At 50.6% G+C, this 14251-nt stretch overlaps 1 protein-coding gene across 1 annotated transcript; it reads right to left on the bottom strand.

Moving 5' to 3' along the window:
- Positions 1–1489: 1489 nt before the first annotated feature.
- LOC132591050 (ubiquilin-1-like) lies at positions 1490–5364 on the bottom strand. The gene is made up of 2 exons (XM_060263929.1): positions 5271–5364; positions 1490–3003 (listed from the first exon to the last, which is right to left on the bottom strand). The coding sequence occupies exons 1-2, from the start codon at positions 5362–5364 to the stop codon at positions 1490–1492; spliced, it is 1608 nt and encodes a 535-aa protein (XP_060119912.1).
- Positions 5365–14251: the final 8887 nt, after the last annotated feature.

Genomic DNA, 14251 nt, shown 5'->3' with positions numbered 1-14251 from the left:
TTGAGAGGCATTTTAAGGAGAGGCACTTGATGCTATGCTGAGAATTTGGTGTCTCTACATCAAAAAACAGCCCCTCCAGAGATCCAGATACCAGCAGATCAATTCTCTCACTATACCCTATGAGAATTGGTCTCCATAAGGAAAAAGGGAGTGCCCAGCAGACATTCCCCCCCCCCGCTTTCTGATGATCCTGAAGCGGGGGGAGGCCCTCCAAACCGGGGGATCCCCTGCCCCCACCTGGGGACAGTGCCGGATTAAACCCTGTGCAGTCCCCTAGGCATAGAATCATAGAGTTGGAAGGGACCTCTAGGGTCATCTAGTCCACAATGCAGGAAATTCAAAAATACCTCCCCCTAAATTCACAGGATCTTCATTGCTGTCAGATGGCCCTCTAGCCTCTGCTTAAAAACCTCCAAGGAAGGAGAGCCCACCATCACCCAAGGAAGCCTGTTCCACTGAGGAACTGCTCTGTCAGGAAGTTCTTCCTAATGTTGAGCTGGAAACTCTTTTGATTTATTTTCAACCCATTGGTTCTGGTCCTACCTTCTGGGGCCGCAGAAAACAATTCCACACCATCCTTTATATGACAGCCCTTCAAGTACTTGAAGATGGTGATCCTATCTCCTCTCACCCGCCTCCTCTCCAGGCTAAACATGCCCAGCTCCTTCAACCTTTCCTCATAGAACTTGGTCTCCAGACCCCTCACCATCTTCGTCACCCTCCTCTGGACCCGTTCCTGCTTGTCTATATCCATCTTAAAATGTAGTGCCCAAAACTGAACACAAGACTCCAGGTGAGATCTTACCATAGCAGAGTAAAACGATACCATCTTATCATGTGATCTGGACACTATACTTTTGTTGATACAGCCCACAATTGCATTTGCCTTTTTAGCCACCTCATCACACTGTTGTCTCATGTTTAGCATATGATCCCCTAAGACCCCTAGATCCTTTTCGCACAGACTACTGCAGTCAGAATCAAAGCTGGAACGCCCACCCTGCAGCTCCCGCTGCAGCCTGCAGGTCCCTCCTCCAAAGCCCCTCTGACAAAGCTGCGGGGGAGAGGCAGAGAGAGGCAAACTTGGCAGCGACACCAGCAGCAGCCGCACCAGGCAAGTGGGGCAGAGAGCGGCTCAGTGGCTGGCTGTGCACGAAGGCTGGGGGGGCTGCAAGCAAGGGGGAAATGGGTGGGAGAGCCGGCCCGGGGCCCCTAAAAGCGTGGGGGCTCATAGGCCAGTGCCCACTTTCCTAATTGTTGATCCAGCCCTGCCTGGGGATTGGCAAGCCTAAAACCAAGGGCCCCTCTTGGCTGCTGCCCGGAACCCACCAGTGAAACCCACACAAGAGCCCTTTTGAAATACGTAAAGCCTTTTAATCTGAAATCTTGAAAGTCATCCTTGGGTGAAGCTCCGGTGGCCACAGTGTGGGAGCCAGGCCAAGCCTCCTCCTGCCCAACGGCGCTGCCTCCGCGTCCCTCCTTCTCTGGCTCAGAGCTTGTACGTCCGCTGCTGCTTGGACGAGGGCTGTGCTGAAGAGCCCCGCTTGGCCCCGGCGGCCCCCCACTCCGTCCCCGCCAGAGCCTGCAAGATCTGCTGAGTGGAGAAGCCCGGAGGAGGACCCAGCCGGGAGGCAGGAGGGGGCCCGTCACCGAGAGAGGTGTTGGAGTGGGCTCTCCGGGTGGGCTGCTCGGCTCTCTCGGCCTTTTTGGCTGGCTCGTCTGCGGCAAGAGCCTGTAGCCGCTGCTGGATCTCGAGCAGTCCCTGGATCTCTTTGGGGGTCCAGTTGGCCCAGAAGACGTCTGTGTTCTGGATCTGCTGCAGGAGAGCTGGGACGTGCACGGCGGCCTGTTCCCGGACGTTCCTGGGCACCGCAGCGTTCTTTCGGATCACCTTGGCTACCAGCTCTGGGGCATGGCTGAGTCCTTGGCCAGCAGTGTTCCTATTAGGACCACTGGCGATGCTCTCCAGAAGGTGCCGGATGATTTGATGGAGCAGGTTCTTCACAGTGGTGGAGACCAGCTGTCCGGCTCCTTCCTTCGCTGTGCTGCTTTCTCCGTGGCTTGGATAGCTGCCAGCATTGGGGAAGGTCTGGGCCGCTGGCCTCAGAGGCCGGATATTGGGAGGAAGTGACCATTCTCTGGCAGGCATCTTTTCACCATGATGGCCGCCTGTGGAGGCTGGCAAAAGCTTCCTCGGAAGGCCTTTCTGCAGCATCTCCACAAAAGGGCCCTGCAGCAGGGAACTGTTGCTGTCTCCACTGGGGAAACTCAAGTTTTGAGGGGGAGGCTTGAGGATCGCCCGCACAGCAGCTGGGTTCCTGGCCAGCTCCACCACCAGCTTCATGCCCTCAGGAGAGCTGAAGACGTGGCTGATATCTGGGGCCTTCTGAATCACCTTCTGCACCTGGGGGTTGTTGGTGACCAACTCCTTCATCAGGTCCGGGCTGGAGAGCTTGCTCTGGATGAAGGGGTTCTCCAGGAGCTGGAGCATCAGGTCAGGGTTGGACATGAGCTGGGTCTGGAACTCCGAGAAGTTGGCCGTGTTGAGGCCTAGACTGGCTGTGAGCTCCCGGAGGCCATCACTGGTGAAAGAGCTGCTCGGAGGGGACTTCTGGTCCAAGGTTGGGTGGGCCAGAACTGCCGAAGGCTGCCGGGATGGAGGCGGCCGGTGGGAGCGGATGACCACGTGGATGGTGGCGTCATCGTCCAGGTGGAGCCTGTGCTGGCCTAGGGTCTTGTGGTCCTTTAAGATCCTTCCGGCATAGACCAGCACCACTCGGTCAGGGGAAGAGGAGAAATGCCGGCCGACATGCTCCTTGAACTCTCTGACGGGCATCTCCTGGTGGACAAGGAATTCTTCTTTCTGCCAGGGCGCCTTTACAAGGACGCGGACGACTCGAGGCTCACTGGTGGCCCTGAGGTCAACTCCTGGAATTTTCTGGCTTTCGACCATAATGCTGTCGAGCTTCGATTCCTCCTTCTGAGAAGAGCCCACGGCTCTGCCTGGTGAGAAACACGGGCAAGATCCTTCCTCTCGGCTAACAGGAAGTGCTTTCTCATCCCAGCCTGTGGGAGCTCTCTGGCTTCTCCACTCAGTCACCAGGCAAGCTCGGGATGATTCCCTCTTCTCCCCACCCCTCCCGGACCCTCTCCAGGCACTCCAACAGCCTTCTGATGCAGAACCAGGGGTCTATGACCTCACCGCTGAGGTCGCCAGCAACAGCTGCTCAGAGCTCTCTCTTTCTGCAGGCTCAACCACCCAGCAAGCCAAGAACCTGCCCCTGCTGCCAGGATGAGCTCTGCCTTCAAAGCCATGAATCAGCAGGGAGGGAGTCCTGAAGCCCACCAAGGGGGCACACGTGGTGACCCACTGATAAGGAGTGCTCTTAGGCTTAAACTGCAGCAGGACAGATCCAGGGGGGGCAGCTGTGCTGGACTGAAGCAGCAGAACAAACTTTAATTACACAAGAACCTAAGAGAAGCCCTGTTGGATCAGGCCAGTGGCCCCTCCAGTCCAACACTCTGTGTCACATGAGAACATAAGAGAGGCCATGTTGGATCAGGCCAGTGGCCCCTCCAGTCCAACACTCTGTGTCACATAAGAACATAAGAGAAGCCCTGTTGGATCAGGCCAGTGGCCCCTCCAGTCCAACGCTCTGTGTCACATAAGAACATAAGAGAAGCCCTGTTGGATCAGGCCAGTGGCCCCTCCAGTCCAACTCTCTGTGTCACATAAGAACAAAAGAGAAGCCCTGTTGGATCAGGCCAGTGGCCCCTCCAGTCCAACACTCTGTGTCACATAAGAACATAAGAGAAGCCCTGTTGGATCAGGCCAGTGGCCCCTCCAGTCCAACACTCTGTGTCACATAAGAACATAAGAGAAGCCCTGTTGGATCAGGCCAGTGGTCCCTCCAGTCCAACACTCTGTGTCACATAAGAACATAAGAGAAGCCATATTGGATCAGGCCAGTGGCCCCTCCAGTCCAACGCTCTGTGTCACATAAGAACATAAGAGAATCCTTGTTGGATCAGGCCAGTGGCCCCTCCAGTCCAACACTCTGTGTCACATAAGAACAAAAGAGAAGCCCTGTTGGATCAGGCCAGTGGCCCCTCCAGTCCAACACTCTGAGTCACATAAGAACATAAGAGAAGCCCTGTTGGATCAGGCCAGTGGCCCCTCCAGTCCAACGCTCTGTGTCACATAAGAACATAAGAGAAGCCCTGTTGGATCAGGCCAGTGGCCCCTCCAGTCCAACACTCTGTGTCACATAAGAACAAAAGAGAAGCCCTGTTGGATCAGGCCAGTGGCCCCTCCAGTCCAACACTCTGTGTCACATAAGAATATAAGAGAAGCCCTGTTGGATCAGGCCAGTGGCCCCTCCAGTCCAACACTCTGTCACATAAGAACATAAGAGAAGCCATATTGGATCAGGCCAGTGGCCCCTCCAGTCCAACACTCTGTCACATAAGAACATATGTGAAGCCCTGTTGGATCAGGCCAATGGCCCCTCCAGTCCAACACTCTGTGTCACATAAGAACATAAGAGAAGCCATATTGGATCAGGCCAGTGGCCCCTCCAGTCCAACATTCTGTGTCACATAAGAACATAAGAGAAGCCATATTGGATCAGGCCAGTGGCCCCTCCAGTCCAACACTCTGTGTCACATAAGAACATAAGAGAAGCCATGTTGGATCAGGCCAATAGCCCCTCCAGTCCAACACTCTGTGTCACAGAAGAACATAAGAGAAGCCCTGTTGGATCAGGCCAGTGGCCCCTCCAGTCCAACACTCTGTGTCACACAAGAACCTAAGAGAAGCCCTGTTGGGTCAGGCCAGTGGCCCCTCCAGTCCAACACTTCCTTTTACGGCACTGCCTGGCACCTCCATGCTCTGTCCCCCCCCCCCCCCCCGTGCTGCACTGAGGCTGGTCATATGAACATATGAACATATGAAGCTGCCTTATACTGAATTAGACCTTTGGTCCATCAAAGTCAGTATTGTCTTCTCAGACTGGCAGCGGCTCTCCAGGGTCTCAAGTCTCCAGGTTTTTCACACCTATTTGCCTGGACCCTTTTTTTGGAGATGCCGGGGATTGAACCTGGGACCTTCTGCTTCCCAAGCAGATGCTCTACCACTGAGCCACCGTCCCTCCCCTACCTCACCGTCCCAGATGACACTCTAATTGCTTCAGAAATGCTGAAATCCTGGGGGTTTCCTGCCCTGGGATTGTGGGGAAGGAGATACTTGGGTATTAAAAAGGGGGCCTTACTGGCTTCGATGTGGCTGGCACGGCTTCTACTTCTTTGAACAGCCCACGACGCGGCTTTGGGAAGGAGGGGCAGCGAAGTCTCCTGTCGCGTCATGGACTGTTCAAAGAAGTAGAAGCTGTGCCAGCCACATGCCAGTAAGGACCAACAGTGCAATGCCACATGGCGGGGGGGGCATAGAGTGCAGCACTGCCAGGCAGTGCCACGAGGAGAGGGAGGGAGGGCGGGGGGGGGCAGCGCTGCATGTCACACATGAACATCTGAAGCTGCCTTCTACTGAATCAGACCCCCCTCAGTCCATCAAACTCAGTCTTGTCTACTCAGACTGGCAGCGGCTCTCCAGGGTCTCCAGCTGAGGTTTTTCACACCTACTTGCCTGGACCCTTTTGAATTGGAGAGGCCGGGGATTGAACCTGGGACCTTCTGCTTCCCAAGCAGATGCTCTACCACTGAGCCGCAGCCCCATTCATGGCTCTCCAGGGTCTCTGGCTGAGGTTATTCACGCCTACTTGCCTGGACCCTTTTCAGTTGGAGATGCCAAATATTGAACCTGGGACCTTCTGCTTACCAAGCAGATGCTCTACCACTGAGCCACTGTGAGGAAAAAGCCCCCTACTTTTCATACATATGGACATCGTGATCACCAGTATGGTTGCCAGGGTGCCTGGAGATTTGACTCTCACACCTGCTCTAAGAAGTGGACTTTGCCCACAGCTTCTAAGGCTTATGTGGCAGCTTTGCATTCTACACCTCTGGATGGGTGTTAGCCAGAACTCTGCTCCTTGTGTGCCCAGTCTTGGCCGCTGCAGTGGAAGAAGCCAGGCCACCATGTTTCCAGCCTGATTCCATGAACCAAGGGCTAACACCACCAGAATCCATCTTGCTTTCCTGACTCCATCTCCAGTATCTGCTTCAGCTTTTGCATAAGCGTATCCAAGCATGCCCTACCAGACCACTCAGGCCTTTGTCTAACGAAACCCAGAACAAAGACTAGTGTCAGGAAGAAGATAGAAAAAGAGGAAGACCATCTTCAGCCAAGAGCCAAGTCTTTTGTCTAAACCGGGGGATACCTAGGTCAATATTTGATTCCCTATTGTCACCTTTTCAGATAAGTCCATCTAATCTTAAGTGTTCCCCACCCAGTAATCACTTCTATTCATTTTCCCAACTGTCACCCCATGGCCTGTTCTAATCAGGAAGATTCTTTCAGGTACCCAGGATCCAGGCAAGCTCATTGGTCAAGACAGGTACCCAATTAGGAACAACCAAGGAACTTTCTATTGGCTCTGCAACAGTCCATCCCTCCTGGTCATTGCAGAGCCTCCCCTCTCTCCTCCCTGATACCTCCCATCTCCTGAGGGCTCAAGAGAGTCCTTATAACCTCTGACCCAACTCCACTCATGTGTGCATTTAACAGTATCCAAGTTCCGCTGTCTAGATCCATCCCCAATTCTGGCCACAGTTTTGGGTCCATTTCCCCTGTCCTCTTATGTCGCCATTGGAGCCTTCCTTGAAGACTACGATGGTAAATATTACCCTGTGTGTCTACCCCTATATGTTCCCCTATCCATCTATCTATATTTCCTAGGACTGTGTGAATGTGTGATTGTATATGTGTTTTAATCTTGTATGGAAGACTATATTTTTCTCAATAAAATGTAATTGGTTTTACTAAATTAGAGTCCCAAATATTTAAGCATCACTTTTCTGGACGTGTATTCTTGTATACATTGGTAAAAGATTCCTAGTGAGCCAGGTGCCCACCTAACTAATTCCCCAACCTCGTTGGGAGGGCATTTAGGCTAACACCAATGCCCCATTCATGGCTCTCCAGGGTCTCAAGCTGAGGTTTTTCACGCCTACTTGCCTGGACCCTTTTCAGTTGGAGATGCCGGGGATTGAACCTGGGACCTTCTGCTTACCAAGCAGATGCTCTGCCACTGAACCACAGCCCCATTCATGGCTCTCCAGGGTCTCAAGCTGAGGTTTTTCACGCCTACTTGCCTGGACCCTTTTCAGTTGGAGATGCCGGGGATTGAACCTGGGACCTTCTGCTTACCAAGCAGATGCTCTGCCACTGAGCCACAGCCCCATTCATGGCTCTCCAGGGTCTCCAGCTGAGGTTCTTCACGCCTACTTGCCTGGACCCTTTTTAGTTGGAGATGCTGGGGATTGAACCTGGGACCTTCTGCTTACCGAGCAGGTGCTCAGCCACTCACCCACCGTCCCTCGCCACACACGCATCATGTGTCATGTTAACACTTCTGCTTGGTTTGAGCTCCCTTATCAGATTTCTGCTCAGTGAAAAAGGATAACAATACATGATGTTAGTAAATAAATAATTCTCTTATAAAATTATAATCATGTAGGGCTCTTCTTATAAAAGCATCAAAGGACCCCCAAACTATAAGGGAAGCAACAAGGCAGCATGAACAGAGTGCAGCAAAGGCCAGAAGAACTTTATGGAAAACTGAAGGCACTACGTTGTAATCCAAAGCACTGAATATAGATTTATTGTAAGAAAGAATCAGAACGTACAGGGCATTTACAGGTAAAAACAAGGAACTTTCTAAGAACTCTCTCAAAGTAGCAAAGTCCATTCAGAAGAAGGCAAAATTGCTTACTCTGAATTGCTAAAGTTTTTTTAAAATTATTATTCACGACATTTCAAGAAAGCTTCAGCAGCCTTCTTTGGAGCAGAGGGAAGCCAACAAGAAATCAAGTCAATATCGTGGCTGAACCATACTCGCCCTGTCCCCTTGGAAGTCAGATTCTTCCAAGCAGGGGTGTCAAACATGTGGCCTGAGGGTTGGGTTAGGCCCCCAGAGGGCTCCTATCAGGCCCTCAAGCAACTCACTGCCCTCTGCTTCCTTCTCTCTCTCTTGCTTCCTTCTGCACCACAGCTTGCTTTGCCAGCTTGCTCTATCGCACAGGAGCTACAGAGCAAAGCCTCTGTTTTCTCCATTGGCTGACCAGCACATGAAGCGACATGTACAAAAGCTCACAATGCCCAGCCATTTGATGTTTTCTTCTGGGTCTTAGGCTCAAAGCGCTGACCTTGAGATTTCTGTAATGAATGTCAATAAACCAAAAGTAGATTTGCAACTTACAGACACACACCTGAACAGTGACGCGAGAATCATACCTTCCCCGGTACCCAATAACCCAAAGAGTCACAGACAAACAATGCAGATAAACTTTATTCCACTTGACTCCAGACAGACAGAAGGCTTAAGGACATTCAGAAGGCATAACATAAATTATGAGCAGCCTGGTTGGAAGATTATGCGTGGTACTAATCAAATGTACTCTACACACGCTCCCTCAGCTACACTTACCCTTGGTATATAATCTAACACCTGTTAAAGAGAGTTAATTCATACCCCCTGGAATCTAAAGTTGAGCAGTAAGCTATTGTTTGAGACCCCAAACAGAAGATGTTTTAAATCAGCAAAGACTGTTTCTCCTCTTAGGCTGCTCAGCAGAAGAAACTGTCTTTGAAAGAGACAGTCTGAGATTCTAAATCCCAATTAGTGTGGCATAATCTGACACAGAGGCAGTATCTAGCTATCCTCTGGTCCAGATCAGCAGCATGGGCCAAAAAATCCACAGCTTATATAGGCTCTAGTGACCTCATACACACATCTACTGGGTCACACAGCTGTAAACAATTTTGCAGCCAAATAAACAATGAGAGCCAATGAAAACAATCATGGCTGAAAGTGCCCTCAGGCAACCATTACCTTAATCCCAGTTTCTGGCTTTTTGCAAATGGCTGCCTCCTCCATCTTGTTTTCTCCCATCCTGAATAAACTTTTACCCAGTAACCTACTTTAAACCTTTAGACAGTGTAGTTCTATGGTTCTGAAAGACTGAGACTCTGGTGACTAAATGCTATAACTGCATCTAAAATAATTATGAAAGCCAACTCAAAGAGAAATATAGAAACTTAAGGTGTTGGTAGGTGTTTGAAAAACTTAGTGTCCATTTCATAAGAGACCCAACCCCAAATTCTGCGACAAACAGCATACTCGAGATTGCTCATCACAGACATTGTCTCCAGGCTTTGATGCGGTAATTTAGAGCAAGAGGGGTCAGCTATCAGAAACCGTTAAACATAATATTGCAATTCTGCTAATCTTTTAAGCATCTTTTAAGTTTTAAAGAAATCTTTAAAATTTGTCTGTGTCCTCTGTAAAGTTTATATTGCTGCTACCTGGCATGACACTTTATGAGGCACTTGGTCTGGCCCAACAAGGTTTCATTTACGTCAGATCTGGCCCTCATAATGAATGAGTTTGAGTTCAAAGCCTCCCATAGGATCTTCCCTCGGTTGTCCCAAAAGACCCCAAGAAAGGAAATAACCAACCTGCCAAGCAGATGCAGCCTCTGCAAACAAGGTTCTGAATGCTGAGGCATAGATAGGGGGGGGGTAACTTTTGAGCGCACCACTGAGACTGACTGAGCCCTTGAGCGATAACCATCCGTCGCTCTCTTTCTCTCTCATACAAGAAGTGCAATCCTAAGAACATTTCCCTGATAATAGATCTTTGCAGAATTCAGAGCAGACCTCCTTGGGATTCCTTTACACATCACGCCCCGGACAAAAGCAGAGACAATTCCTCAGGACATTAACTTTACACAATGTTCAGTTCACATATTGTTCAGCACAAAAAGCAGCACGGAGAATACAATGGACAATGTATTAGACCTTCAGGGGAGGGGAGGGACGGTGGCTCAGTGGCAGAGCATCTGCTTGGTAAGCAGAAGATCCCAGGTCCAATCCCCGGCATCTCCAACTGAAAAGGTTCCAGGCAAGGAGGCGTGAAAAACCTCAGCTGGAGACCCTGGAGAGCCATGAATGGGGCTGTGGCTCAGTGATAGAGCATCTGCTTGGTAAGCAGAAGATCCCAGGTCCAATCCCTGGCATCTCCAACTCAAAAGGGTCCAGGCAAGGAGGTGTGAAGAACCTCAGCTGGAGACCCTGGAGAGCCATGAATGGGGCTGTGGCTCAGTGATAGAGCATCTGCTTGGTAAGCAGAAGGTCCCAGGTTCAATCCCCGGCATCTCCAAAAAGGGTCCAGGCAAATAGGTGTGAAAATCCTCAGCTTGAGACCCTGGAGAGCCGCTGCTAGTCTGAGAAGACAATACTGACTTTGATGGACTGAGGGTCTGATTCAGTAGAAGGCAGCTTCATATGTTCAAAGCTATGGTGCTCATCAAGTTAAAGGACCCAGCTTGAAATGCCAGAGCTGTTCTGGCTGGTATGTGGTATAATTCCTAACATGGATGTATTTTCAGAAAATAATAGCCTCTTTTATCATTTTAATATAACCAATAACTAAAAATAACATTTGTACTCTCCAAAAATGTCAGGTGATATCAGTTGTTCTGTTATACAAGACAGGAAAAAAAATAAGTTAGAGGAGAAGGGAGAAGAAAAGGAAAGTTAGTTGATAAGCTAAGTGACAGGGTCATTATCTAACCAGAAGAGTTACCATAGCTTTCTGCCGAAAAGGACAATCCCGCAGTCATTCTCCAAGAGTCATTGCATTCTCCCCACTGACTTGAGAAGGCCTTTGTTGATTACAAAAGCAACAGGACCCTCCTTTCTGGTTGTCCTGCACTGCACAGGGACACACATTTTGCTTAGCATGTTGGGATACAGGAGCTCCGACTGCTGGTGGGAGGAACCAAGGAAGAAGGCAGGCCACACGACATCCAGAATCAGGGCACAGTGAGGCCCTCAGGCTCAAAAGGAAAGAAGGTGCCTCATTCAGAACAACGCTAGAGAGCAAAACAGAGCAACTCCTGAGTCTGTGACTGGGACCTGCAAGGGCCCCAGAACAGAGTAATACTGATAGATTCAGGCCACAATCCTGGATCATAGAATCATAGAGTTGGAAGGGACCTCCAGGGTCATCTAGTCCAACCCCCTGCACAATGCAGGAAACTCACAAACACCTCCCCCTAAATTCACAGGATCTTCATTGGTGTCAGATGGCCATCCAGTCTCTGTCTAAAAACCTCCAAGGAAGGAGAGCCCACCACCTCCCAAGGAGGAAGCCTGTTCCACTGAGGAACTGCTCTATCATAATCATAGAATCCTAGAGTTGGAAGGGACCTCCAGGGTCATCTAGTCTAACCCCCTGCACAACGCAGGAAACTCACAAACCCCTCCCCCTAAATTCACAGGATCTTCATTGCTGTTAGGTGGCCATATAGCCTCTGTTTAAAAACCTCCAGGGAAGGAGAGCCCACCACCTCCAAAGGAGGAAGCCTGTTCCACTGAGGAACCGTTCTAACGGTCAAGAAATTCTTCCTAATTTTGAGCCAGAAACTATTCTGATTTAATTTCAACCCATTAGTTCTGGTCTGACCTTCTGGAGCCACAGAAAACAATTCCACACCATCCTCTATAGGACAGCCCTTCAAGGACTTTAAGATGGTGATCCTATCCCCTCTCAGCCGCCTCCTCTCCAGGCTAAACGTGCCCAGCTCCTTCAACCTTTCCTCATAGGACTTGGTCTCCAGACCCCTCACCATCTTCGTCGCCCTCCTCCAGACCCGTTCCAGCTTGTCTAGATCCTTCTGAAAATGTGGTGCCCAAAACTGAACACAAGACTCCAGGGGAGGTCTTCCCAGAGCAGAGTAAAGTGATGCCATCACATCACGTGATCTGGACACAAGACGTCTGGATAATTTACAATGGAGGAGAAAGCCCCACGAAGCAAACTTCCTTAGGGCTGCATTGTACACGTGAATGCCACTAGATGTTGCCAATGAAAAGCCACAGAAGAAACGCCTGGAGAGAAATGCTTCAGTCCAAGGCGGAGCTTCTTCTCTCCTGTCCCAGATGCTGAAAGGGAAAACTGCCTCTCGGATGGAAGGGGAGACTGAGGACAGACTGATGCCAGGTGGGGTGGCGGGAAGCTGCCTTCTACTGAACTGGTCCATCAAGGGCAATGCCGTCTACTCGGGCTGGCAGCAGCTCTCAGGCTGAGAAAGGTCTTTTGCATCACCTCCAGCCTGGTTCTTATGACTGGAGATGCTGCTGGGGACTGAACCGGGGGTCTTCTGCCATGGCCCACTCCCTTCCCTTCCTTTCCCCATCCCTCCGGATTAGCCTGTTGATGACAGGGAGATGAATTCTATTTGACTATATGCAGCTAGGGTTTCCTTATAGGGTAAGCTGCTCTGAGTCGACTGCTACCCAAATAAATAAAGAAACAAACAAACAACCAAACAAAGAGTCAGTGCAGTAAAACCCCCCACCAAAACTAGTTTTCAGCACCTTCTTCTGTCCCCCTGTTCTTCTGCGAGTCATCCTTCAATGAGAGCCAGTTTGGTGCAGTGGTTCAGTGTGTGGACTCTTATCTGGGAGAACCAGGTTTGATTCCCCACTCCACCACTTGCACCTGCTGGAATGGCCTTGGGTCAGCCAGAGCTCTCGCAGGAGTTGTCCTTGAAAAGGCAGCTGCTGTAAGAGCCCTCTCAGCCCCACCCGCCTCATTGGGTGCCTGTTGTCGGGGAGGAAGATAAAGAAGATTCTGAGATTCAGAGTGGAGGGTGAGATATGAATCCAACACCTTCTTCTTCTCCTTCTATAGACAGCCTGTTGGGGCCTCCAGGCTGCTGCAGGAGACAATTCCCGCTTCCTCCATGTTTATTTATTTATTTATTTATATTTGAACTTATATCCCGCGCTTCTCACCGAAGTGTCTCAGGGCGGCTTACAACATAATAATTCACATAATTCAATTTAAAACATTTACAAGTACAATTAAAACCATAGTAAAACAGATAAAATAAAACCAGCGGTCTGTAAGAGCATTTTGTTCCATCCAGAGGATGTTCTCATTGTCAGTTAGATGATATAGGCCTGCCGGAAGAGGGCTGTCTTGCAGGCCCTGCGGAACTGCCCTAGGTCCCGCAGGGCCCGCACCTGTTGCACTTCCTTCCCTAAAATTCACTCCAAGGTGTCATTTTCATGGAAAGGATAAACCTCCGAGGTGGAGGGGGAGAGAATCGCATGACTGCATGGCCCTCCAAATGGAGAAGAAAAGGTCTCTGCATTGAGAAAGCAGAGGTGTCTAGAGCGCTCCTCCCTGCCACCCTAGCGGCCTACGTGAACAGAATTTTATGGATGGAGTCTTGTGCAGTCACATGACACCAGGAACACAAAGACCACTCTTTGTGAAGGTAGGGGGGAAAGCAGCTGACCTTTGCAGAGGGAAGAAGAATGTGTGTGTGTGTGTGTGTGTAATTGCCAGTGACACCTGAGCACCGGGTCAGAAAAAGACTTGCAGTCAGAAGAAAAGTCTTTCATGGTCTCCTGCAGCCAATGTTGGGTCTATTCGCCTGGGCCTTGCAAGGCTGTGGAATTCAGGCCTGTGGGCCTTGGAAGCCAGAGCAAGGGCTCCCTGGCACGGCCCCGGCACCCACTGTGCCCCACCTCCCCAATGGACTCAGAGTGAGTCTTTCCATCCTTTCCAGCCAGTTTGGTGTAGTGGTTAAGCGTACGGATTCTTATCTGGGAGAACTGGGTTTGATTCCCCACTCCTCCACTTGCAGCTGCTGGAATGGCCTCGGGTCAGCCAGAGCTATCACAGGAGTTGTACTTGAAAGGGCAGCTGCTGGGAGAGCCCTCTCAGCCCCACCCACCTCACAGGGTGTCTGTTGTGGGGGAGGAAGGGAAAGGAGATTGTGAGCTGCTCTGAGACTCTTCAGAGTGGAGGGCGGGATATAAATCCAATATCTTCATCTACCTCACAGGGTGTCTGTTGTGGGGGAGGAAGGGAAAGGAGATTGTGAGCTGCTCTGAGACTCTTCAGAGTGGAGGGCGGGATATAAATCCAATATCTTCATCTACCTCACAGGGTGTCTGTTGTGGGGGAGGAAGGGAAAGGAGATTGTGAGCTGCTCTGAGACTCTTCGGAGTGGAGGGCGGGATATAAATCCAATATCTTCATCTACCTCACAG

Source organism: Heteronotia binoei, unplaced genomic scaffold, assembly GCF_032191835.1.
Source record: "Heteronotia binoei isolate CCM8104 ecotype False Entrance Well unplaced genomic scaffold, APGP_CSIRO_Hbin_v1 ptg001387l, whole genome shotgun sequence".
Taxonomy (NCBI): Eukaryota; Metazoa; Chordata; class Lepidosauria; order Squamata; family Gekkonidae; genus Heteronotia; species Heteronotia binoei.
The sequence above is the reverse complement of the archived record's forward strand: the minus strand, read 5'-3'. Positions and strand labels throughout refer to the sequence as shown.